Source organism: Numida meleagris, chromosome 1 (genome assembly GCF_002078875.1).
Source record: "Numida meleagris isolate 19003 breed g44 Domestic line chromosome 1, NumMel1.0, whole genome shotgun sequence".
In the NCBI taxonomy this organism is placed as follows: Eukaryota; Metazoa; Chordata; class Aves; order Galliformes; family Numididae; genus Numida; species Numida meleagris.
In genome coordinates, this window is record NC_034409.1 from 27,029,935 (window position 1) to 27,057,340 (window position 27,406).

The following is a 27,406-nucleotide window of genomic DNA, read 5'->3' on the forward strand; positions in this document are numbered from 1 at the left end:
CCTGCCTCAGGCACAGCCTCTTCCTCCTCTGTGTCCTAGGCACCAGCGGACTGATTACGGGATGCGCCTTTGCTTCTCATTCTCCCGCTCCATCAGTGCTGCATTTTGTGCGCCCGGGGAATGGCGAACGCGCCGCCACTCCTGCCAATCTACTGCCTGCCGAATTCTCCTGGCAGGAGGCGGCCGGGGAACGCAGCATGCCCCTCCCCAGCGGCTGGAGCCCGCTCCGCCACGAGTACCGCGCGGGGACTGCACGCAGGGGCCTGCTCCTGGTGCAGCCGACGCGAGCGCACCTCTCCCGCCTTCCCCACCTCGGTTTCAGGCTCAGCTGCGGCCGTTGCCCTGAGCGCTTCCCCTCCGCCCGGCTTCTCGGCGCGTTACACCGCCCTCCCCAGCCGGCCGCAGCCCTAGGGAGCGCTCCCACGGCCAGCACCGCGGCCCGCCGAGCCCTGCAGCACAGGGCAGGCCCGGGCCCGGCCCTCCCGCCGCGCCCAGCGTGGCTCCGCCGCCGCCGTTTGAGCCCTGGCGCTGCCCGTAGCCGGGGCCTCAGCCCCAAGATGGCCGCGGCGTGGCGCGGGGGGCGGGAAGTTGGCGGGACGCCTGTGGAGGTGAGTGCGGGACGGGGGCGGCGGCGCGGGGCAAGGGGCCTCGCGGGGGCTCGGGCCTGGCCCCGGTGCGGGGCCGAGGGTTTCCCGGCGGAAAGCCGCGGGGCGCGGCCCCCTGCGCGGAACGGCTGTCGGGCATCGTGGCGTGGCGGGCTCCTTTGCCGCCGGTAGCGGCAGCGCCTGGCTCGGCATTGGTGCGGCGGGTGCCCCCGACACGGTGCTGGGCAGCCGGCGGGGCCTGCCACCGTGCAGCGCTCCGTGCTGCCGCTTGAGAACGAACGGAATCGTTACTCTGAGGCTTAAGCCTGTTCCATTGGCGTGTTAGCGAAACGCTGATTTTCTTGTAAAGTCGCTTTTGTTACAAATACCCACAAAAGTGGAAGAATACGACAAGAGATGAGGTCCAGTATCAGACTTTGGGAATCCAGTGTAGATAGGCCTCCCCCAGGCTTGAAACCAACTAACCATCCTTAAGCTACTTTGGGTGTAGTTTGGGTTTTTTTTTCTGCCTGTACAAATGGTGGTACAAACTGCTTTGGGAGCACCGTGCCTTCTTATATAGAAGAGCTCCTGGGGAATTTAGTGTTTAGATCTGTTTTCAGGCTCCAGGTTCTTCTTTGCAGGCTTACAGCTGTAAGTCTGCAAAACTAAAAGAGAACTTAAAAAGAAATGTACACGTTCCGTATACTTTGTATCCAAGTTTGATTTGCTCAACTGTTTAACTCAGAAGTGGCAGCTTGAAACATGGAGGCCATTAGTTTGAATTAGTTAGAAACAAACTTTGAACTGTTCTTTGTTCTAAGTTTAAACACAGATGAGTGACAAAAGCAGCAAATAGTTATGTTTTGAAGAATAAATCAGATATAGGAATTCCCCGTTGGATTTGCTGTGTTACTGTGATTTGGTAAAATCTGTGTCATGTCATATATAAATCACAAAAAGATGGCTTTTTCCTCTTAACCTAACTGTTGACCATGCATTTTGGTTAGAATGTTGGTGGCTAATAGAATGGTTTCCTAGTGCACATCCAATAGAAAATCAGGAAGAGGAGGCTGGATTCAGGATCTGAGCTGCCACATTGCTGCCATGCCACAGGTAACTCAGCACTTGAACTAGCTCTGTGTTTTCTGCTATCGACATGCTTGTGCAGACACCTCGACGCCAGCAGCAGCAGTTTCTGTTTCGCGTTTCCCGTGATGTGATGACAACAAAACCCAGCTCGACGCATGCTCAGCCAGACAGAGAGGCTTGCTCTGGGGGAGTTTATTGTGTAATAGCCTACCAAAAAGTGATTTAGCAGCAAAAATTGAAGCCAGGCGTTGTGTGAGGGCTCACGCATTTTGTGTGTGGACAGTCCGATGACTTGAGTGAAGCTGTTGTCTGCATAAATACCTCCAGCATTAGTCCTTGTCTTGGAGGATGCCAGGAAGGTTTGGAAACGGCAGGGCAGCACACACAGCTCAGCATAGCAGCTGTCAAGCATCAGTGCTGAGAGTTGGAAGAGAATGTGAAATCATTCCCCTGTGTTCGTGGCTCAAATGAGGGCTAACTGGGAACTTGATGTGGGGGGAGAGAGTGTGTGGAAGTTTAATAGATGGCTCAAATTGTCTACAAAGTGAATGCTGATTGTGTTACAAGAATACAAGAGTAAGCACAGAGCTGTAATACCTGATACACTGTCACCAGGAATGTGGTAGCTAACTTTGGGCTGTGTGGTCTATGTGAAGCAGAAAACAAGTGAAACGCTGAGAGGAACCGGTATTACTGGATGAAGAGAGAAATATTAGGAGATTTTAAGTGTCCAGACAGTTATTAATTCAGTTTATATGTATAAATCATTAATGAGTACTGAAAATGCATTGCTGAAATCCAAAGAACTCACAAAGTGTCATGTAATACACACTACATACTGAAAACGGATGGCTATTCTGTTTCAATTAAACAGATTTTTAATGCACAATTCTTTCCAAGTAGTATCTGCAGTGTATCCGAGGTGATTTGAAAATGTTATCAGTCTTAAGCAATTTAAGAAATAGGAGTCCTTAGGCTCAGTTTGTTGCTAAAGCAGTTACTTAAGGTGGTTCAATATTGTATGTCAGTCTTCAGTGCAACCAAAACGTGTAGGCCAGTCAGTCACTCACTTCTTCTGTTCTTGTTCATTTGTCTAGAGAAACTAGAACATAAAACTTAAGAGAGAACGTGACCTTAGGTTAGGAATTTCAGTCAGAGTGTCCTGTAATATTTCTCCCAGTAAATAAATATAGTGAAATATAGATGTTGATGGAAATAGAAACAAAAGTTCTCGAGGAAATTCTAATTATGGAAATTAATAGTATTGTTTATGTGTAAACTTAGTAAGATTAAACACCAGTAGGATTGCAGTAGTCCTCGTATTTCAAAATTGAGTTCAGATCAGGCAGAAGCATATCCTGTAAAATACTAATGATCTCTAGTGAGATCTCCGTAGATCCCACCTAAAATATTACTGTGTGTTCCTGGTCTGAGTCAAAAGCGAGGAAGGTGATTATTCCTCTACTCTGCCCTCATGAGGCCCCATCTGGAGTACTGTGTCCGGGCCTGGGAACAGCACAAGAAAGATGTGGAGCTGTAGGAGCATGTTCAAAAGAAGCTACACAGATGATGGAGAGGGCTGGAGCACCTCTCCTACAACAAAAGGCTGAGGGAGTTGGGCTCGATCAGTCTGCAGAAGAGAAGGTTCCAGGGAGATCTCATTGTGACCTTCCAGCACTTAAAAGGAGCTTATAAGCAGAAGAGAGACAGAATTCTTACATGGTTTGATAATTATAGGACAAAGGGGAATGGTTTTAAACTGAAAGAGGGGAGATTTAGATGAGATGTTAGGGAAAATTTTTTCACTGAGATTGCCCTGAGAAGTTGTGGATGCCCCATCCCTGGAGGTGTGCAAGGCCAGGTTGGATGGGGCCCTGGGCAGTCTGTCTGATCCAGTGAGTGGAAACCCTGCTCACAGTGAGGGCTGGAACTAGGTTGTCTTTAAGGGCCCTTGCAACCCAAGCTGTTCTGTGGTTCTGTATTAGAAAGAAAACCATGCCAGTTAAATGGGTCTGGGTAGGAAGAGTTTACATTCTAAATATAATGTATATCTTGATTATTTTGTTTGTTTGTTTTCTGGGGAAAAATGTCTCAGAGGTAAAACTGAAGGCTTTGAGTTTATGCTAAAAAAGGCTGAATTTTATCTCTGCATATGGTGAGTGCCAGATCAGTTGATAAATGATGTATCCATTCCCCTTCTGAGAAGTGGAGATAATGGTAATTGCCTTTTTTGTGACCTGTTGTGGGTTGAAACTTGTTAACTGATTGTGAAGTTCTTTTTGTAAACTCTGTAGGTATTTGACTGATAAAAAGAAGACTTGCAAAACATACTGAGAAGGTTTAGTGTAAAGGCAGAACTTAAAAATGTGATGGTAAAGTAAAGCAATGCTTTAAAGCAATAGTGAAATATTTTACGATGTAACGGATATTGTAGAAATGCTTTGGATACCCATAGATATCCAATAAAAATACCCAATGGATGATTCTCATGGCAAAACTGCACAGGCCAGGTTTGGTTTAAGTTTTTCTCGTCCAAATTATGAAATAAGATTTATGTGAAAACTGCATTATATTTTAATAATGATAAGAATTTGAATGACCTTTAAGAACACACTTGTCTCACGTTTATTTTGTATTTCAGATGTTAAATGGATGTGTCATGTTTATGCTGTATACCATTAGAAGGAGTTAATTGCCACTAACATTTTTAAAAATTTCTTTTCCAGGAACTTCAGTGATTCTGGACCACTGTTGCTGAAATGATATTACAAAAAGCAGCTATCACATTGTGTTTGTTGGATGAAACCCAAATATTTTCTTTCAGTCAAGTGGGTAAAAACCCCTAACTGCAGTTTACATGTGTAGGTCACTGCGTTACCTTGTTAGTCATTGTCTCTATGCAGCAATGACAAGGCTAGAAGAAGCAAACAGAGAAGCGAATATGCATTCATCAGTCAGATACCTTGGCTATCTTGCCAGAATCAACTTACTGGTTGCCATTTGTATGGGCCTTTATGTCAGGTGGGAAAAAACTGCAGACGCGCTGATTTTGGTAATATTTATTCTTGGACTTTTTGTTCTTGGAATTGCCAGCATACTGTACTACTATTTTTCAATGGAAACAGCAAGTTTGAGTCTCTCCAATCTTTGGTTTGGTTTTTTGCTTGGCCTTCTCTGTTTTCTCAATAATTCTGCCTTCAAAGATGATGTGAAAGAAGAAGCTACTAAATATCTACTCCTTTCTGCCATTGTTTTAAGGGTATTATGTTCTTTGGTTGAGAGGATTTGTGGATGTATCCATCATCGACCGACTCTGCTGACAACAGTTGAATTTTTGGAGCTAGTTGGATTTGCAATTGCCAGCACAACTATGCTGGTAGAAAAATCTATGAGTATTATTCTGTTGGCTATGGCTTTGGCCATGTTGATTATTGACTTACGTATGAAATCTTTTTTGGCGATTCCAAACTTGGCAATTTTTGGAGCCATTGCATCCTTACTCTTTTTTCCATCACTGCGAATTCCCACAAACCCGTTTGCCTTGGCCTGTTTCTTCAGCTGCCTGATTTCGGATCCCCTCCTCGATGTCTACTTCAGTGGACTTTCGGTTACAGAACGATGGAAGCCCTACCTGTACCGTGGTAAAATTTGCAGAAGGCTTTCTGTCATCTCAGTTGGAGTCATCGAACTAATCTTTTTCATTCTTGCTGCCTTCAAGCTACGTGATTTGGATCTCTGGTACTTCGTGATACCCGGTTTTTCTATCTTTGGAATTTTTTGGATGATCTGTCATGTGATTTTTTTTATAACTCTTTGGGGATTTCACACAAAATTAAATGACTGTCATAAAGTATACTATACCCATTGTGCAGAAAACAACAGCCTTGATAGAGTTATGGCATCGAAAGGAATGCGTCACTTCTGTTTGATTTCAAAACAGCTAGTATTTTTCAGCCTTCTCGCAACTGCTGTTTTGGGAGCAGTTTCTTGGCAAGTAAGTAATAATCTCTTTATTTTGATCTCCCTGTTGAGAATGTTCCTGAGAATTACTGGCTTCTTAACATTCTTGTGACATTTGGTGGTGTATCGTGTCATCAAAGCTTAGCGATTCAGAGTTGGAACCTTTGCTTCAAAAGCTTGCTCTTGCAATTTAACACTTTGTGCTGCCTTGACTGTGGCTAATGAAGGCAACTGGAAATTCTTCATGACCAGAATGGGAAGTTCAGTTCACGTTTCCAGGGTAAAAGAAGTGTGAAAAGTATTTTAAATTTACCTACTTAGAAAATTATTTCGCCTCCGAATTACTTGTGCCATAAAATTTGTTCTAAAACTGAATCACTACATCAGATCCTCAATATGGATCTGTGCGTTAGTAGGACTTCTTTATTTTATGGACTATTTTAATAGAATCAAGGCAAACCTTTGTTTTAAGAATGCATTTTCCAATAGTTCTGCTTTCTATCTGACCATTAATGAGAAGTCAGGGGTCAGATGATAAACTGGTAAATGGTTGGTACGTATGTTCTCAGTGTCTTATCTGTATGTAACACAGGAAATGTCCTCTGAAAGACCAGTTCTTAAAATCACAGTGTTCTTATCTTAAGACTTGTTCGGGTTTTTTTTCCCACTTAGGACCTGTGTGATTTCTTCAACAGAAAACATTCATTTCTCTCAAAATGCTGGTTCAGTGCCCAAATTAAAGTACATTGCATGTTATCGCTGAGGCAGCAGGGTGAAAAGGGAATTTGGTGTCTGTTTTCTTTCTTAGGTTGATCTGAAGAACTGCAATAATCTCTTTTTATATTCATGCATCTCTCAAAAGAATTTTATCTGTTAGGTATTAAAATACAAACATCTAAAATTGCTACGTGTAGCAGAAATATCTCTGTAGCATTTCCAAAGCAATTTGTTGCTCATTCCTGCCGAGTTTCTTAGATTAAATAGCCTTATGTATTAAAGGTATTACAGAACTTGTTGGAAAAGGTAATTAACAGGTATTTTATAAGAGCTGCGGTGGGAGAGGAGGGTAAGGTTTTTTGGGTCTGTTTTAATCCTTCTTTAGGAACATCAGAGGTTAACAGACAAGCTTGGCACAAAGCGTGGGAAGTTCTGCTTTTTCTTTGAAAAATATTAGCATGCACAGCTACAGTGCCTGAACTTGCAAAAGGGACATAAGAACTCCAAAAAACAGTAGAGAAGGAAGTTGCCCAGAATATATTTCTAACATCATCCACCTGGACAAAGCATTTGGCACTGTACTACACAACATTCTTGTCTCTAAATTGGAGAGACATGGATGTGACGGATGAATCACTTGGTAGATAAAGAATTGGTTGGATGGTTGCACTCCAAGATCTGCTGTCAACAGCTTGATGTCCAGGTGGAGACCAGTTACAAGTGGTGCCCCTCAGGAGTCTGTATTAGGACCAGCACTTTTTAACATCTTTGTCAGTGATGTGGACGGTGGGATTCAGTGCACCCTCTGCAAGTTTATGGATGACACCACACCAAATGGTGTGGTGAAGGTGATGTGCTGGGGGGAAGGGATGCTATCCACAGGGATCTGAACAAGCTGAAGAGATGGGCCCATGCAAACAGCGTGAAGTTCAACAAAGCCAAGTACAGCGTCCTGCACGCGTGTTGGGGCAATCCCATGCACTAATACAGGCTGAGTGGAGAATAGATTAAGAGCAGCCCTAAGGAGAAGGTCTCGGGGGTGTTGGTGGGTGAAAAGCTCAACATGAGCCGGCAGTGTGCACTTGCAGCTCCAAAAGCCAACCATATCCTATGCTACATCAAAAGAGGGGTGGCCAGCAGGGCAGAGGAGGTGAATGTCCCCCTCCACTCTCCACATGTGAGATCCTACCTGTGGTACTGCATTCAGCTCCGGCCTAAGAAGGGTGTGTAGCTGCTGAAGCAAGTCCAGAGAAGGGCCAGGAGGATGATCAAAAGGCTGGAGCACCTCTCCTATGAAGAGAGGCTGAGAGAGTTGCAGTAATTCAGCTTGGAGAAGAGAAACATCCAGGACAACCTCATTGCAACCTTCCAGTACCTGAAGGGGGCCTACGGGAAAGAAGGGGAGGGACTCTTTATCAGAGAGTGTAGTGATGGGAGAAGGCAAAACAGCTTTAAACGAAAAGAGGATAGTTTTAGATTAGATTTTAGGAAGAAATTCTTTACTCAGAGGGTGGTGAGGCAGTGGCACAGGCTGCCCAGAGAAGCTGTGGACACCCTGTCCCTGGAGGCATTCAAGGCCAGGCTGGATGGGGCCCTGGGCAGCCTGACCTGGTGGGTGGCAGCCCTGCCCATGGCAGGGGGTTGGAATGAGATGGTGTTGAATCTCCTTTCTAACTCAAACCATTCTGTGATTCTGTTTGCAGAAGGTGAAGGTGTTAATGCACTGAAAGAAATGGGAAAATACACTGGGAAACAAAGCAGTCAAATACAGAATATCCGTGTATTAATATTGTTGACTTCCATATTTTTTTCCTTCTGAGAATGATGTGATTTTTTATCAAGCAGAACGCAAATCTTTGATTTTGGTATGTCAGATGACTTCTTCAGTGAAAGCAAATTTGTCACAGTCTCTCAAATATTCTTGCTGGTTCCTTTGTCTTTGTCCTACTCCTGTGATGTTCTTGGGTTAATAATTACAAAAATGGATTGGCTGGAGTTGCTCCACCTATTTATGCCCAACAAAGCAGTCAGAACAGATCAGCTGTATAAGTTGGCCAGGTAGTCAAGAGAGAGGGGTAGTTTCTTCTGGTGGCTTCCAGTGCTTGTGTGCAGAGCCCTTCAGGACTGGCTTCCATCTCCCCAGCAATCTGACTGAAGTGTCATGGCACTGCCCTAGGGAGGGCTGCTTTGTGAGTGTGGGTTGCCTGCGTAAGCAAGGAGGACTGGATTCAAACTCATCCTGTTACTTTATTCCTCTTTGTGCTGATAATTCCTTGTCATCATCTCTGTTGTGTGCTCAGAAATAACTGCAGCTGTTGCGTGTTTGATTGTTTTCACACCCCTCTAATTCTTGGGAAGTGCTGTTGTGCTTTAAAATGACTTGTGTGGGACATTTTGCAAGAGGCAAGCTGACAATTCAGCTAAAACCTTAGTATTTCAGTTTCTAGCGTCCTGTGTGTAAATAAGATAAGCTGTTGCTCATCACCTCTGTCTGATAGGTTGTGTATTTACCTATTGAGTGGGAAGAGGAGTAATTCTAGTGGCAGAAATGAAAGGCATCGGACCACATACTCATCCTGAAATACATTTTTTATTATAATAGTAATTATTTTCGGAGATCATTATGTTGACGTATATTTTACTATATTTGTGTTTCTTCCTTTGTGTATTTACAGTAATGAATTAATTTAAGATTATGAGTGCAATTGTCTTCAGCTAAAAGCATTTCTGTTTCAGAGGTGTGATGTTTGCCTAGCAGATCGCTCTGTGCCTATTTCTTCTGCTGTCAGAAAAGGCTGTGTTTTATCAGACCTGGCCAGAGCATGATTTAATAAGTGGATCCCTTGTTAGTTACTGTAACTGCAAGAAGCTGTGCCTCCTCTGTATTTTTCTGGATGATGTCAGTTTTCAAAATAATTAGAAGTAAGAAAGCAATGATATATCAGCATACGATTTACCAATATAAATTGGGGTTTATATATTGTGTTCAAGTTTTTAGAAACTCTTGCTCTTACAAGAAAAAGCTACTGACACTGGTATGTAATAGAAAAAGATCTTAGGGCTGGTAGATGCCTTCCCGTGACATCGTCATCTTAATGTTTATTAGTGGTCAGAAAAGCAAATTAAATACTGGGAATTGCTGGGAAAGGACTGGAGGTATTCTTATGCACTGTGTAAATCCATAGCTTCAGTATTTTCAGTAATTGTGCAATTCTTACTTGTCATCCAGTAGATAAGAAAACAGGAGAAGGTTTGCCGAAGAGTGATGAAATTCATTAGAAACCTAAAACAGTTTCCATGGAAGGAATGGCTAAATGAGAATGCTTCAGTACGGAAATAAGCTAACTAAGTGGGAATATAAAACACTGCGTGTGATGTGGAAAAGTACCAGAAAGTAAGTTCCAGTCTGAAAGCTGATGAGAATCAAGTCGGCACAAGGCAAGTTTGAGACAGACAGGTGGGAACAGTTCTTGTACAGTTAGATTAGCTCGGGCTGTGTAGCACAGCGTGCACTAAGTGGTCACTGAGGCTGAAGGGGAAACTGGGCAAGTTCATGAGGACAAATTGACTGAGGTTTATGTTCTGTAAGGAAACTGTGTCTGACTCGAGGAGCCCATAAGCCACCGGTAGCTGGAGTACTCAGGAAACATAAATGCTTGTCCTTACAGTCTTACCTAGGCATCTGGTTGCGCTCTGTGGGGACAGCATTCTCCTACATCGACCTTTGATGTCGCCTAATACAGCCACCCTTACATTCTTGTGTTGTGGATTTGTTTTTTCAGTTAAATTTGCAATGTGTTTTTGCTTTACATTCTTAGGAATGCAAAGTACTCTGGAGTCAGCAGTTTCTGAAAATGTGTTTGCTTTTTTTAATTTTTTTTTTTTTTTTTTACCTTTTGCATGAGCAGAGCTTTGTGAAAGTCTAAGCCTTGGAAAGGTGCTTCTTAACAGCTGGTATAAATAGCGAGTGCTAGTGTATGAAAAATCTGACTGACTTGTGCATGTTATGTTATAGCCAAAAATGGGGTGATGGATGAAAGGGGTTCTGCTTCGTGGCATGTCATGTGTGCCCTTATAACATTTTTTAAGAACTGTAACATCATCATAGAAATTAAAAAAAAAATCGTCTGCTAATTGGTGGCTAGAATACATTGTTTGACCAAAATTCCAGAAAAATAATCGAATGTCATTTCATAGAGAGGCCTTGAAAACAAGAACAATTAGCTTACCGTTCTGTGCATAGTACTCCTCTGTCTCAAGCAGGACTGCTGAGGGTGGAAGTCCTGTTAGCAAGGACCTTTTTTGAGGGGAGCTTAGCCCTTGCAATAAGCTAAGGGCTGTAAGCCTCTGTTTCTGGGGCTTTGGTATGTGCTTGAGAAGAACTAAGCAGATTCTCTCTCTGACAGGTCAGACTTTCAATGTGAAGAGTCTACCTGAAGTCAGAGGATTTGCTCAGGAAGCACAAGAAATGTAAAAGTAATTTGTTAAAGCTGATTGCATTCAAAAATTGAGTAGCAGGTTTTCACTGGGACGTGGTGACATGGTCTGCTTCTGAGAATAATCCCTGCTTTTGCTGGAAATTTAGGACACCTTGACTTGTCAGTAGAAACCCACTGAAATTTTTCTTACAAAAATCTGCAGTAAGTGTTCTTCACTGCCTTCATGTTTCTGTAAATAATTTTAGTCAGATCTCAATAGCCTCTTTAATTCCAGTGATGCTTACTCATTTCAGCAATTACTCATGTGCCTGTCTGCAATTAGGCTCTTGGTTGGGGCAGAATCCAGGAGAAGACATGCAAATGACTTAGACGTTACTTCTTTCAGATACTAATAAAATGATGAAAAAATTGCACATGAAGGTCTTGGAATTTGCAAGCAAAGATCTTGGGAAGGTTTGGAGGAATCTTTTTCTCAGAAACTTAAAATCAAATTTTGTTAAGTGCTGTATGCCAAGGTAAGAGTACAGTTTTGCTGAATTACTGGCTGAAGAGAATTATTATTGCTGGTAGACATGTTTTTAGTATTACCAAGAGAAAAATGAACTATGTCAGAGGCAGGTAAAGTAATGCAATGAAGTACTTTCAGTACATTATTCTTGTTTTTAGTGAATTGTATGCGTTAGTGAAATAATAATATCCATTATATATGTGAGTTCTTGTACTTAAATGAACAGTACTGTGGAACTCCATTTGTTCATAGAAAAAGAGTTAGTTTATTGTATGTGTAAGTACTTTCTTGTTTGGGGGAGAGTCAATGTTTTTATATTCTTCCTGCTGTGTGACCATCTTGCAGAAGGTTTTTGAGAGCTTGGTTTACACTGCCTTAATAAAATTGAAGGTAGTGATTTATTTTAACTTCTCTAAAAACATACTGCTTCTTGCTAAGCAGTGAGACGTTTTCTAAGTAACTCCTATGTTTACTTGCACATACTTCTGTTGCCATCACAGATTAAATAACTGCTTTGAATGCAATCCGATCTACTCCTCTTTCATTTTCCTCTGTTTTTCTTTCCGATGTATATTCTTATCCTTCTCTTATCTTCCTTGGGCTTTGCTTCTCCAGTTTACATCCTACTTTTTTTTCCCTTGGAGGCCCTGCTGCACCCTCTGCTGTCTCTCCACATTTTCTCCAATAGCCATTCCACTCCTGCTCTCTTTCTCTGATCATCTGTTGTCCCTCACTGATGTGCCTTACATATTGGTCTCGCTGTTTATTTACAGAATTATCTGCTCAGCTTTTCACAACCCTGTTATTCCCTCTTTCCTCACTGTTTCATCATGTCATCAGCTAGATCCCAAATCCCACTTGTTTATGGCTAATCTCCTCTCAAACTCACACGTTACCCTGTTTATTTGTTACACATCTTCCCTTTTGCCACGTGTGCTCAAGCCCTTTTTGGCTACCCACACCCCTGGTCCCATCCCGATAGATAAAGTATGGTGCTTGCCCACAGCCAAGGTGTCCTAGTTCATGAAGTGCACCCTGGAGCAGCAGCAGAGCTCTTGCTGCTCATCTCTGAACTTGTTTTTTCTTAGGAGGATGGGTGACGATAGAGTTCAGATGAGCCTGGGTACTTTTGGTAGCTGAATTAGGCACAGGGCTAAGGCACAAGGTAATAGGGAGTGATTGGTTCCATTCCTCCTGTCGTGCTGAATGCACCTCAGACTGAAATTGAAACCTAAGTTAATGTTCCTGTTGGGTGAAATGCTGGGAGGTAGCACCGGTGTTAGCTCTGTGACAAGATAAAAAGTGTCTGTTGTTAGTCTGAACAGTAATTTATGTTATTTGCTATCAGTCTAATTAATTGTCGAATTCAAGTTTCTATATTCAAAAAATTCAGTATCAAGTTTATATGCTTTTAAATTGACAACTGTTTCTGATTTTGCTGTTACAAATGCACGTTGTAATGTTGGAGATAGGCTTTGCTGTGATTAGAGCAGAGATCAGGGATGGGACACAACACATCAAATCTGTCTGCCAGTGCGTGTGATGACTGTTTTCTGAAACCATTTTCTTGATTTTTCCCAGTGCTATTTTATTAGTCAGAAACAGTGGATTATTTATTGTTCCCCAGAGACAATTCTTTCATTAAATAATTTGTTATAAGGGTGTTTCATCTGGTAGTTGATTTACATTGTAACTTCACAAGTTCTGTCTCTAAGTTTTCTTTTTTCCTGTAGAGTGCATATCTTGTTTTTATTGGGAATAAGCAATCCTTTATAGATTAGTTATCAAGTTATTCTTTTTCTCCTGAGCTCTCTTCCTGGAGTGTACGTGGCTTTGTGTTCGCAGAACGACTGGAGAGGAGCTCAGCAGCATTACTTGTTTATTTCCCTGTATGTGTGCACGAACATGCACGTAAGGATAGGTAAAAACAGAGAGCTGTTATTCAGCTTGGATACTGAAATGCAGGGCAGAATTCTTCCTTACAAACACACAAGTCCATCTTTGTGAGCCTCCTCAGTTGTGTCGCTGTGGTGCAGGTAATCCTGGGCTGCCTGCTCTGGGTGGCCCTGCCCAAGCAGAGGGGGCTGGAGCAGGTGAACTAGAGATCCCCGACAGCCTCACTGTTTGGCAGCTCTGTGATAATCTGAGCTGACATCTGCTTATGAATTTTTATTTAATCAGAAGGGCTTTTCAATAGATCTTTGTAACTGACTTCCGATTTAATTTAATGCTTCTTTATTTTTTTCTTCCTCCTCATTGTTGTTTTCATCAGTCACACGTCACTAATGCGCAGTTGTTAAATGCTTTGTTGGAATTGTTTCAGCGGTGGTTTTCTCCTTGGGAATGGGGTTGTCCTATCCATGAATGTAAAACTGTATACTTTGGGTATAAAGTACCTCTTCTGGTGTTTTAACAAAGTGACATTTAACCATAAATTTGCTTTGAAAGCTAAATAAAGGCAAGGATAGTACTGCTAGCAAATCTCACTCATCTTTCATTGTCTGTCATTTCAGTAGCCAAAGGCAAGAAGTATTTTTTAAACCTTTTCCACTTTACGTGAAATGAGAATGCACTATATATTTCCTAAATATTCTTTAGAAGAACATAGGCAAAGGCAAAAACCAAACAATAAAACCACCAAAAGCAAAGAGAGAAAAAAAGCTTCTTATGTTTTCAGTGGTATTGCAGAGATGGTCCCTGGCCTCTGCTTTTTGCGTGGTGTGGGATCAGTGGGCAGTACAGAGTACTCTGGGAGCACAGAGTGGGAGCACAGAGTGGGAGTACAGAGAGCTGCTTTAGGCTGAGATTGCTTGAGCAGTCAGAACCTGAGTGAAAATGGGCTGAGCTGCTGAAAGAACAAAATCCCTTTCTGGCTCCGCCTTTGAGTACACAGCCATCTGCTCCCTTAGGGATGAGTCATCAAAACCTTTGGATTTAGGAAGTCTCCACCTGGCATCTGAGCTGCTATCTTAAAAGAGGTACCCACCTTAAGACTTAAAATAATTACTTAATTAGATACTATTTCTTGCTGTGTTGTTTATAGTTTAGATGTTTTAAAATGCTGTCATTTTTTTTTGCAGCACTGAATTAAAATATTTCATCTTACTGTAGAGTTTCTCCAAACACTGTTAATCATTCTTGTATTTCCTAGTGATTTATTTCTTCTAAATCAAAACTATGAAGAAGAGCTGACAGCAAGTGCCAGCATCTTTACATTAGCTAGATGTCTATACACATAAAATATTTATCCTAACAACAAATATGCTTTACTACTTGGTACCACAAGATGGCCGCTAAATGAAGATGGGGTTGAAAACTCAGATGGCGCTGAGTTGACTCATAACACAGTAGAGCATGTTTCCCATTCTTCTTTAATATTTAGGACAAACTAAATTGAGGTACAGAGTGAGATGGATCATAGAGGTGATTACCTTGTTCATATAGGACCCTTATCCAGCAAGTACTTGTGAATTTTCCTGTCTTTTAATCAGACTTAGTCAGAAATTTGATGAAAACTGTAAATCTTCATGATGATCCCAAGTTCTATTATTGCAAAACTCTCTGTAGGCTTACTGACGTGTATGTTTTAGGGGCATGGGGAAATGTGGGGAGTGTTTAGAACACGATAGCATTTTCTAAGTAAATTTTGAAAATAAAAATTCATGAAAATAATGATGTAATGAAATTCTTTATGATATTCTGATATCTGTTGTTTTTATGGGCCGATGTATTTTTTTAATTTTTAATCTGAGTGAACAAATTACAACACAAAAGCAACGTAGGAGCAGTTTGTTATAACAAACATAGTTCTAAGAATAGATGATAATACTTCACAGTCAGTGCATTCAGGGTTTTCAAGGTTTAGAAAAAACCTCTGACTGATCAGAGGAATGCAGTCCGTGCATTCAGGGAAACTTTTCCAGATGAGCCCTTCAATTTCTGCAGTAACAAAAGGCAAGTTACCTTCTGGCATCTGCAGTTTCAAAAGCCTACAAATCTTGAAACTAGTTTAGACAGAGCTCCAGTATTTCATCAACATTGTGTATCTACCAAGTTTCTAAAGAGTGAACGCTAACCAGAATTTTGAAAGTTGTCACTGAGTCTTTTTCGTTTTCAGAGTTTATTTGGGGAACTGAGCTCTTTCTGCTGATACGCTTGGTACAAAAATTAGTTACAGGGTTATTTTTCTCCTTATTTACAACAAAGCAAGTTGAGGTTGCGCTATAATTGTTATACTGTGGTTTGGGGAAATTACTCTGAAAGTCCTTGTGGTCTGACACAAAGTTTGAGAGTTGCTTCGTGAGTGCTTCTTTGTACTTGATGTGAATACTTCCCATCTCCTAACTCACCCAGTGATCCCGACCCCCTGAGCAATAGACAGAATTGGAAAGGAGTCTTTCGGGAATGATGGAAGATATCTCCTGAGATGGCTAAGAAAATGATGCTCATAAAAGTGATTATGAATCTTCTATAATGTATGTGCACGTAATAGGCAGGCATTGCTCCTTGTGGATTCAAATTATTAGCACCAAATATCAGATTACATTACACCATGTGTAATCCGTTTGCTTTATTATCAAGAGAATTATCACCTTTTACAGACTCACTACATTTGAACTGATTTTATTGCTCAAATGTTAGGCAATCACAGCATATTACACACTTTTCAATGAGGTGTGCAGTGCTGTAGATAAAGGGAAGCTCTCCTTGGTTGTTGATGGCATGATAGAATGTCTGCTCAGTGTCATGGCCTCGCTCTTCAGCACTAGAAACTAGGTGAAAATACTTCTCATTGGTAATGAATTCTGTAAAGCTTAGTCAGATCGGGATATAATTTTATAGTGGTTTCAGGTGGTGGAATTTGAGAACAATGCTATCAGTTAACAGTTATCGGTTATTTGAGAGCAGTCCTATCAGCTATCAGTTAATAATGTTATCAGTTAGTTATCAGGTAATATCAGATTCTGGTGTTTATTTGTGGTAAAAGTATTGCTGTCGCTATTTCAAGGACTCAGGTGAAATCTTATCAGAAGTACAGTGCACCACTATTTAAAACTGGGGCGTTCAGAAAACACAGTATCTTAGGGCTGGAAGTACAGGAGATGAGTAAAGCTTTTCTTTGAACTTTATGCAGTGTTCTTAAAAGCTGAATATTGTTGAGTTAGCATTGTGCGCCAACAGGGATGGAGTTGGTTTAAATGTCATTTTTTCAATTGTAAATTGTTTTGCCTGTGTGTTAAGCTGACATTTCAGAAGTCTGTTTTAATGTACTCATACTAGTGGTTGCAACTGAATTTTGGAATCTTACCTTCTTCATTGAAGTGATCCACGTTTCACTGTTACTGAAGTAATCCTTCCCAAAACTGCTTTTTATCTACAAAACAGGAAAGCTCTGTGTAGAGCATTAGCTGTGTGGATGCTACGAAGTCCTGTAGTGGATTTTCTTTTTCATCTGATAGCTATGTATCAAGATATGTAAAGAATTTTCTTTTTAATTGCAATAATGTTCTTAATGCGTCTTTGTGTGACGCATTAAATTGTACCCTGCTAAGGATATTTTTAAAATCTCATAGCATTAAAAAGCAAGAATAGTGAAACAGATGTTTTTAATGATGCATTATAGTACACTGTCATCTCATGCTAGGTGCATAATATTGTGTGCAGTACTTTACTGATTAAGTCCCGATCCTGTTAATATTTACAGATGTACTTATTTTATACACATAAATAATTTTGTGGCATTTGATATCACTGCTTAAATGAGTAAAGCTTAAGCTGTGATCAGGGTTTTCAAGCGTGAATCCTGTGCTGTCAGTGATTTCAAACACATTCCTTTCAGAAGAGTGATCTCTGCTTACAAGCAACCTTCTTCCCAAACCTCCAGATTTTCATTTGTCTTTAGAGTACTCACTGTCTAACATATATGTGAACATGTAAGTATTCGTTACATATAATAGCTCTCATTCCACGTTATGTTTGATAAAGCACAGGGAATCATTAAAACTGTGTATAGGAAGATCTTTTCATGCAATACCTATATCTATCTATTTTCTTTCTAGCCAACCAATGGGATCTTCATGAGTGCGTTTCTCATTGTTCTGCCTCTGGAGTCCATGGCTCATGGGCTATTCCACGAGTTGGGAAACTGTCTGGGAGGAACGTGTGTTGGGTATGCTGTTGTGATTCCCACCAACTTCTGCAGGTATAGTTACCGTGTACTTCAAGTTCACAGCACTGCAAGTGAACTGTTGGCAAATAGAGGCAATCCAGTGCTGTTACTTAGCTGTTTGTGGATTCCTTTTCATGTCCCGCACCCTTCAAAAAGGGCGAGTAACTAACTCCACTGGGTATCTTGAAGGACCGAATCTCTTGTTGTTATTATTAATTACTAGTTTGTATATTGGAATCCTGAGGCTCTTTCATTACATATTCATGGTCAGGTACGTATATCCACACACTCGGATTTACTTGGCTTGTTCCAGGTGCAGTTCATCATTTTCTTAGAACTTTCATTTTCTAAGCTGTGAATGCCGTTACCTGAAACTTACTTCTTATGCTGAAAGATCAGCATTCGATCAGCAGATGCAAGTGAGTTACTGTATCTGTGTAAGGGAGCACCATATTGCATAAGGTCTATTTTGAAACAGAGATGCATGAATTCGAAGTATCTGAGTAAATCGTGACTTGCATTTCTTCTAATCTGTCATTGAAAACTAATTTGCTTGATATTTTTTGAGGAAATCAGCACTCATTTTCCCTGCATTTCTTCCCAGTTGTCTGTGATGAAGTACCTGCCTGAAGGCCGTGCTCTCTCACTGGGGCTTGATGAAATAGGTGGAGCCCGGCATGTTCATGTCACTGCTTGTCTTTACCAGCAAGTTCAGAGTGCAGACTAGAGCAAATCTAAGTCCAGAGATGCTATCTGTCTGTCCCTGCCAGTCAGCTGCATGGGGCTGAGTAAAAGCTCACACTTGGAAGTGGAGAAAGTGTGACAGGAAGGAGGGGAAGATAGTGGCTCCTCACTGAAATATAGTCTTTGACATTTTCTAAACTATGTTTTTTCAAGTTTTATTTGAATTCCTGCTAAACCTGAAATAATTATTGATCAGAACTGGTTTTCTTCTCTTTAGTCCTGATGGCCAGCCAACTCTTCTTCCACCTGATCACGTGCATGAGTTAAACCTGAGATCTACAGGCATGCTTAATGCCATCCAAAGATTTTTTGCGTATCACATGATTGAGACATATGGTTGTGACTACTCTACAAGTGGGCTGTCCTTTGATACCCTTCACTCCAAGATCAAGTCTTTTCTTGAGCTTCGGACCGCAGATGGACCCAGACATGATACCTATATTTTGTATTACAGTGGTCACTCACATGGCTCTGGTGAATGGGCACTGGCAGGTAACTTTTGTGTATTTCTTGTTGATAATTTTGGCATTGATAAATCATTGAATTATTTCCTTAAAAAATTCATAATATATTGCAAAACTTCAAAGTTTTGGTCACACTATCTCGTAGTCCGTAATGGCAAAGAACCACATCTTTGGAGTATAAGTTTGTATGAGCTCCTAGCAGGGAAGGAAGAAAGGAATTGGTAATATACAGAGCATGACTGTTAAGAAGTTCAATGGCTACAGGGAGTCATCAAAATAGGCAAGGTTGCTTGCTGACTGCTTCTACTAGTGGAGAGAATGGAGAAATGCAGAAGCCTCTCTTCTTTGCCGTTAAGTAAAGGAGCAACCCTTTCCTTGTCTTCCTCTATATGACAGTCAGGTATGAACTGCATGAACTTCTCTGTCATTTTTTAGTATTTAGTCAATTTGATAGAAATCCTTTTGCAGCTAACTATTCTTATGGTGATTGACCCCAAATGTATGCTTATAAGTTTAAACAGTTTCTTATTCCACTTACAATTTGAAAAGTTACTTTTAAAGATCACTTCTTTTTACTCCAGCAACATAATGTGGAAAAGACAGCCTCCTGCTCTAAATACAGATTTCCCCTGTACTTTGGTGTGTATTTGCTCACTGTATCGAACAAACATAATCTCTTCTCATTTCCTGGACGTGGCAGAGCCAGCACACTTACAAGTGAATCATACAGTGTTCTGTACCACTGTGATAGCTAGGCTGTCATGAAGGACTGCATGTGTGACTTTAAGACTTATTCTGTGTTTTATAAAAGATAAAATTCATAAAAGTTGGTACAACCACACAAGAAAAGCAGCTCTTCAAACACTAAGGAAACCTTGTATCGTGAAAAAAACTGGTTTGCTGATACCCTAAAGTTTTGGAGTCATTGTAGGTACAATGTAGCCTCAAGATTTCAAACCCATTTTCCCCCAGTTGGCCTTTTGATCTCTTCGTTTTATGCAGTTCTACCTCAACTGTATAAAAATATTGTGTAAACCTGTGAAATATTCACGTTGGTGGTAGGCTTAGCCTTCCTCTCTTGCTGTATGTAAGTGGCCTTCTGATAATTCTGTGTGCAAAATATGAATCTTGTAGTGGTAACTTTGAAACATGTTTTCTTCCTGGGTCGGAGTTAGTTTTCATGGATATCACTCTGCCTCTGAGCTGCTGGCTGCTCAGCAGCGATCTGCTGGGACATCGCTCTTGAACAGAACAGACAGATTTGAGCTTGGTTTGCAGGCATGATAAGCTGTTGAGACACAGGTCAGTCTTCATCTGGAGGCCAAACACCTGTTTTGGTGCAATTCCATGCCTGAACTATTACACCCACTGAAGAGCAGTGCATATTTTTTTTCTCAAAGGCTTCATCTGTATCAGTAGGTCAAAAAAAAAAAAAAAAAGCCACAGCAGTAGTCACTTAACATGAGTGAAGTAACATGGTGTGTGCCAGCATGGCGGAATTACTTCTCTGAGAATAAGGTGGTTGCATTCAGGAGAGCAGATGCCACCCCATACGATTGCCAAGTGTGTCCACACACCATGTGGAGCCTGCAAGCTGCACAGCTCTGCCTTCTGCCTGTGCTCCAGCCACCAGCATAGACAACATTAGTTTACTAGGGTGTACATGACCAAATATCGATGCAGAAATTTAACAGCATCCAGATCATGACATACACCTGGCCAGCTTGGATTGTGGCAGAGGAGCTGGGATCTCTGTGCTCCTGCTCAGGTAGCCTGTATTCAACTCTGTCTTTACTTTTGGGATAAGGGGCAAGGTAACAGGTGCAGTAAAATTACTGCAGCGTGTAAATGCAATGATTTTCATCCCTCATAACCAGTTCCTTTTCAGTTCTCTCTGCAAGAACATCTTCAGTTTCTACTTGGAGATAATGTATAGTCATATAAAGGAAAGGAACAGACAGTTAGCACTTGTTTTGAATACACTTTGGGATTAGTTTCCCGTTGTGAGAGTTAGATAAATTATGGAGTGCAATTTGATCATCCTTCCAGATAGCACTGCTTCTGTGTGTAACCTGAAGTTTAAACTGAAAAGATGAAGGATATTTGATTGTACAGTGCTATTGCATGTCCTTTGTACTGAGTAGTGGCACTTCGTGACAGATGGAACATTTGGTCATTAGTTCCTGTAATGTGTACCGACCTCTGGAGAGGATTAAAGAGATGGCAACAAGGAAATACATCATTTGCATCTAATACAAAAAGCAGTGTCTTGCTGCTGGCTTATGCAGTGATACTGCACAGCAGTAGCAGTGTAGTCTGTGCTTTATAATGACGTCTTTTAAAGAAGCCTTTCCGGATTTATTAGTTCAGTAATGATGTTTCTCTGTAGTTGGAAGGTGGGATATAGCACAGTGGTGCATAAAAGAAACTTAACTAGTCATGCATAAAGCGTGAGCAGTCGAACGACCTGGGAGGTCATGTTCTTTGCAGTGAATGCAAAGGCAAGAGCTGGGCTAATCAAGCTTTGTCTCTATTGCTGAAACTGTCAGCCCAGCTGCCTTTGAAACCTGCCTGAGCCAGATGTGGCCAGATGCACACATTTCTTACACAGCCTGAATCTTGCACTGGCCAATCAGTCCGTGTGGTTGAGGTTAGTAGGGCTGGAAGTGGAGGGTGCGTTTGTGTGTGGATGAAGGATGAGGTGGTTTTCTTTGGACAGTTCTAGCGACTGTATTGTTTTTAAATCACCTGCATCCCTGCATAGTTACACTGAAGTAAAGTTTGTTTATAAGCCTTTCAAATGTTAACAAATAATTTTTTACTGATCACTGACAGAGGGGGCTTAACTAGGAAAAAAAAAAAGGAAAATGACTTCTACACAAGTCTCTACTGTAAATACACTAAAATACAGCAATCAGGGGATCATGTACCAAGATTAAATCACTACTGTAGATTCTTAAGGTTTTCTTTGGTACTATTTTTTCCCAAGTTTGCATTCATTTTAGAGAAAGGTGTAGCCCTATAATTTTGATTTTACTTTAACTGCAATATCGTGCTCAAAGCTTGAACTCCAAGATATTAACTTGAATTACTTCTTTTGTCACCCCTTACAGACATAAATGTGAGTGCTGAAATACACAGCTATTGTGTTTGAGATTCATCTGCGCAGTTCAATTCCTACTAACAAGATTTTAAAGTTTGCTAAATGTACTTACGCTACACAATGAAAATCACTCTGGAATTGAAATGCAGCTATTTTAGATTACATTTTCCTACTTCTCTTCTGTAAGTCATCTTGATTTTTTTAAAGTGGACGTTTTCAAACCAGAGTGTTTTCATTGTAAATCTGTAGTTCCAACCTCCAACACGTAGACGTCAGTTCCTTACATTAATAATCACTGTGGAGCCAGTGGAGTTCTATTCACTTGTTTGCAAGATGTTTCCCTTAAGCACTTGAATAAGCAGTTCAGTTTTCAAAGCTACGTAGATCCTGCAGTATCCCTTACACCTAGGCAGAAGGAATCCCCATCCTAGTTAACTTTATGTAATAAAAATGTGGTCTTTCAAAGCAAAGCTGGAGCATAAGCTGAGATGGAGCATGAAAAGTTGTGACGCTCAAGTTGCAAGTGTCTTCGAATCCACGGTTAAAATCATACAGAGTTTTCTGTTTCTTCATGCTAATGATAAATGTGTTTTTCTTGTGGCAGGAGGTGATGCTTTACGACTTGACACGCTTTTGGAGTGGTGGAGAGAAAAGAACGGCAATTTTTGTTCTCGACTCATCATTGTTCTAGACTGTGAGAACTCTCAGCCTTGGGTTAAAGAAGTAAGAAAAGTAAACGACCAGTATGTCGCAGTGCAAGGAGCAGAGATGGCCAGAGTTGTAGACATTGAGGAAGCAGACCCTCCACAGCTTGGAGACTTCACCAGGCAATGGGTTGAGTACAACTGTAACCCTGACAGTAATATCAGCTGGTCGGAAAAGGGACGTGCAGTGAAAGCAGTGTATGGCGTGTCGAAGCGCTGGAGTGACTATACTCTGCACTTGCCAACGGGAAGTGATGTTGCCAAACACTGGATGATGTATTTCCCACGTGTTACCTATCCATTAGTGCATTTGGCAAACTGGTTTTGCGGTCTCAATATGTTCTGGGTCTGTAAAGCGTGTTTTAGGTGCTTGAAAAGGTTGAAAATGAGTTGGTTTCTTCCCACAGTGTTGGACACAGGACAGGGTTTCAAACTCGTCAAATCGTGATTAGGAACCAAAGAGGAAATGAAGTGAGGGCTCTGGGAACTTCCTCACTTTAGAGTACTTACAGTTATTTTATATGACTCTTTTCTTTGAAAAAATCTGCTGCACTCACTTTGTTCAGCTCTTTGAGCAGCTACAGTATATGCAACAGTTAGAAACTGCAGTCTTAAACAGAAGAGGGTAGGACTATAATATTTGCGTTTTGTTACTGGACTGTATGTACATATGTAAGAGACTTAATAAGACCACGCATTTTGGCAACAGTTTGTATGTTCATATGTGCTACTTAAAGCAGCCTTTGTTCAGAATTACCAGCGTGAAAGACAACGGCTCATATGAATGTTAGAGCGTGCTTATTTGTTATTTATATCACTGTAAGATCCAACTACAGGAAAGGAAGCAAGCTAATATTTAAATCAATTTATATGTCCTTGAAGTTATTTGGTGGGTTCGAGGATATTATAGCACTGAGCCAAAAATTAAAAGAGAAGAATGAAAAATCATTGCAGGTAAGTAGTAAGAATCTTTAGTTTTATTTTCTTTTATATCTTCAGCTCCTGCCAGATTCTCTACTGCCATCAGTGGAAATTTGCCACAGGAAACAAGGAAATCAGATAACCTCGTGATGTTCCAGTGGAATAAAAAGTGCACCGAGAGGTTTTTCCTCACAGGCCGGGGTGGTGCTGTGTTTTTCAGGCTCAGACTTGTTTGTATTTTTGAAAAACTACTCTGAAGAAAATAAAACTGGGGAGGAAGCAAACTCCGAGTAATTTAACCAAGAAAATAGTCTATAGATAATAAGTGGAAGTACAAGTGCTGCCTTGCTTCCACATTTATCTGTGCCTAAAACCTCAGTCCTGTAAAATGTTGAGTCCAGGATCAGACCAATAATGATCTCACCCCAAAACCTATCAGTCAAAACCATGAGCAAGCAGTTTGTCAGAAAGATTATTCCCTTAAGCCAGCACCGAATCTTGAATATTCCTTAACTCTGTTTTCCCAGCCACAACGTTGTGGTCTTAATCCTTCCTGTTACAGAATTGGATGGGACTCCAGAAATTCTGCCCCAATGCCTCTCAGAGGAGCTGTGTAGCTTTTTGGTCTCATTTGCGTAAGTACGGTAAATCAGGAGTTAAATGACTAAGCCACTAAGATAGTAAAACTGTTGGTGGTGCACACGTGTGTACAATCCAGAGTAACTGGAGGTCTCTTTTTTTTCCATCAGTGTTTTAATAAAAATTTCAGGTGGTTGCTGGTATTTATCTAAAGTATAGCAATCATATTTTTTATTTAAATACGTATTTTTGGGAGCTCTGTCTTTGTTTTCAAGGGCTTTTCTAATTCCATCTGACCTTCTCAGGCAGAGATTCTGCTAACTGATACCTATTAGTAACTCATGAAAATAAAATGTTATCAAAATAGGAGATCTGAAGTAGCCACAGTAATTTGCACCCACCAACTTCCAGGTGGTGATTTTGCAGATTTACAAGTGGAAGCTACTAAGTTTCTTCATTACTGTGTACTGCACAACTTGTTTAGTGAGAAAACACTCCCTTGCCCCCCATTTTGCTGCTTCTCCATTGCCTTTCATAAAGTGAAAAATGGATAAAGGAATTAGATGTGAAATTTGACATCCTACCAAGGCTCAGTCCCACTGACCCTTCTTTGGGTAAGAACCGTGACTGGAACTCTGTCACGGATGCCAGAGGGGTGAACAGAGAGTAATGGCACCATCTCACTTCAGGTTCCTGAAGTGGGAGCCTGGGGTAGGTGTCATCTCACTTAAATTGTCTGAAAGTGAGATGTGAATCTGTGCTAGTGATCTGCACTGCTCATTAACAAGGAGAAATAAATGTTCCTGGAGGAAGACTCATTTCATCTATTTTAGGATGAAGCAAATTTTCCACTGGTTGTGCCTAATAGTTTTGTCTTGTTTTTTACTTTCACATGCCAAAGGTCAAGCAGGCAAATCCCTTACTTATGTTAAATAACCTTAGAGCACTTCTGTTGTAAGTCATCCTCGGGAGCCTCGCTGGGTACATTAGCTCCTCACGCACCTAACTTGGATACTTACAATTAGGCTGAACTAGCATCCGTCAAGTACCAGAAAAGAAGCACTACCTCTTCTGCAGAAGCCTTTCTCAGTCATACCTTTGAGTACAGAGAAAAGAAGTTTGCAATAAGGCGATTACTTGGCTTGTAAACTATCATTATTTCAGTAAAGCTCATCTGATTGCTTCACAAACTGTTCCAAGTAGAGCGTTAATTAAGATGAAGTTTTTAACGCAGTTCCTTTAAAGCAATACTGTAATAGTTGATAGTTAGCCTGTAAACATTTGAAAATCAAGACATTAGTCCTTTCTATTTTGGAAGAGTTTTGAACATCAACACTTCTGCTGATTACAAAGGATGCATCTTATTTTGTTTGTACCACTGTTACAGTGTTAAGACTGTCAACCTGTATCTTTCTACAAGAGGGACAGGAAAGCTTGGGATTTCTGACCTATCCTGGATCTCTGAGTAGCCTAAAGTGAAAGATACATTCTGTAACAGTGACACGCCTATTTTTGTACAGAACAAAGAACACTTGGTGCTGATCTCTTGCCTCAGTTTATTAAATGGTTTCCGGGATATCTGTCGAACTTAGATTTTCTGTAGGATAGACTGGGCGGTTGTTAGCAGTTTGAATAGTAAATGAAGAGTCAGCTTTTGGTCTGCTAAAAGATTATTCACAAAACTAATCATACATTCTTAGATTTGTCTCTCTAAGAACTCTAGTTTTCTGAATTTGTAACAGTTTAAACATCAAGGTATTCCTACTTTTGACTTGAATATTTTCTTTAACAGCGAGGGCATGGCAAAAATGCCATTTTAATCTAAAAGATATGTTTACAACCATTTAAAACTGTGAGGCCTTTTATCGAACAAACGGACTGTATTTTGTGTTTCAAAAGCCAGGGTGCAGGATGATGAGCCTCGGGAACTCAGCAGTGTTAATTTGCCACTTGTGCAGCACCTAACCCCGAGGTGCCGTACCCCCGAGGCCCACGTTCCCAGGCAAGGAGCAGGCACGGGCAGAGCTCTGTGTGGCTGCCTGCTGCTGAAGCACTTGGCCGCTCTCTGCACCTCAAGAACACGCCAGCAGCTCCACGTGGTGGTAGGAGTCCCCTCTCTGCTGTGCCCTGTGTGAAATGCAGAGAAATTTAAACCCAATTCCAAAGAATGTTACATATGTTGTCATTTACATGCAGGTTGTTTTTATTTGGGAGTAACGTGCTCAAGAATTTATTGTGTGAGTTGAGAAAGTTAGCTTGAGGTCTAAGCTGAACTTTGTTGGTTTTTTTTTGAGATGCTTGTCTGTACTGTATGTTCAGAAATTTTGCTATAAAGGTTGCTATAAGTTTATATCATGACAGTACTTTTACATTGACTTTGTTTCATTTACATCCTGTACAGGATCAACCTTGCTGAAACATAGAAATGCACTAAGTCCTACAAACATAAATCTTTAAGAGAGTTCAAATTGGAAATTCACAATGTTTTTCTCTGAACGAGTGTGGGGGAAAAGCCATCTTCTTAATTTTTTGCACTACCAGAGTTAAGTATTTGCAGCTCATCGTGCTTCTTATGCCTTGTGATTGTTGTTGTCTGGCCTTCAGGTCAGGTTTTTCCTAGAAATAATTTCACTGATTTCAGTAAGTTTTCCCATTATTTTGCTAAGACCTAATTAATGCTATGCTGGCTGTAAGCATCTCTGTCACCAGCAGTGGACGATGTAACTGGGTTAAATTTCTTGTTTATAAATACTTTTCTGTGGGAGGATTTTTACTGGACATACTGATTTTAGATCTGTAAATAGATTTTTTTTGTGTGTGTATTTGTGATATTACTTAAATATATTTTGCTGGTTTGGATGCTCATTTCCATTTTGTGCTTGTTTTATCACTTCAAAACTTTCCAAAATCTGTGCGCCCTCTTGAATTACATCTGCGGGCTTTTTGTGTGTGTGTACAGCATGTTTCTATGTATTTTTTTAGTTAGAAGATACAACAACGATTTCTAAAAATACTCTAAGTATTATCTGTAGTTTAACAGTTTAACAGAAAGGATAAATGTTTGCTTAAATTATTAACACACCTTGCCTTGTCCTTTTCAGTAAGATCTGACTGTAAAGTTAATGAAGGTTCCTGTCTGAACTAGATCAAGCCTGGGAGAACAAAGCAGAGAGAAACTGTGGTACTGTATAGTGCTGAAGAGGTCAAATCTGCACATTTCATAGAATCATAGAATTGCCTGGGTTGAAAAGGACCTCAAAGATCATCGAGTTTCAACCCCCCTGCTGTGTGCAGGGTCGCCAACCACCCGACTAGGCTGCCCAGAGCCACGTCCAGTCTGGCCTTGAATCCCTCCAGGGACGAGGCATCCACAACCTCGTTGGGCAACCTGTTCCAGTGCGTCACCGTCCTCTGTGTGAAAA

General features: G+C 40.9%; 1 protein-coding gene across 4 annotated transcripts; it reads left to right on the top strand.

The window, feature by feature from the left end:
- On the top strand, window positions 471-27,063 carry TMEM168 (transmembrane protein 168). 4 transcript variants are annotated; one of them, XM_021384908.1, is made up of 6 exons: window positions 521-608; window positions 1,595-1,700; window positions 4,403-5,670; window positions 17,360-17,502; window positions 18,431-18,705; window positions 22,385-27,063. In XM_021384908.1, the coding sequence occupies exons 3-6, from the start codon at window positions 4,534-4,536 to the stop codon at window positions 22,930-22,932; spliced, it is 2,103 nt and encodes a 700-aa protein (XP_021240583.1). In that variant the 5' UTR covers window positions 521-608; window positions 1,595-1,700; window positions 4,403-4,533; the 3' UTR covers window positions 22,933-27,063. The 4 variants fall into 4 exon arrangements, with proteins under 4 accessions (XP_021240581.1, XP_021240583.1, XP_021240584.1 ...); XM_021384909.1 differs by having other exon boundaries at window positions 522-608; window positions 1,626-1,700; XM_021384906.1 differs by lacking the exon at window positions 1,595-1,700 and having other exon boundaries at window positions 471-608.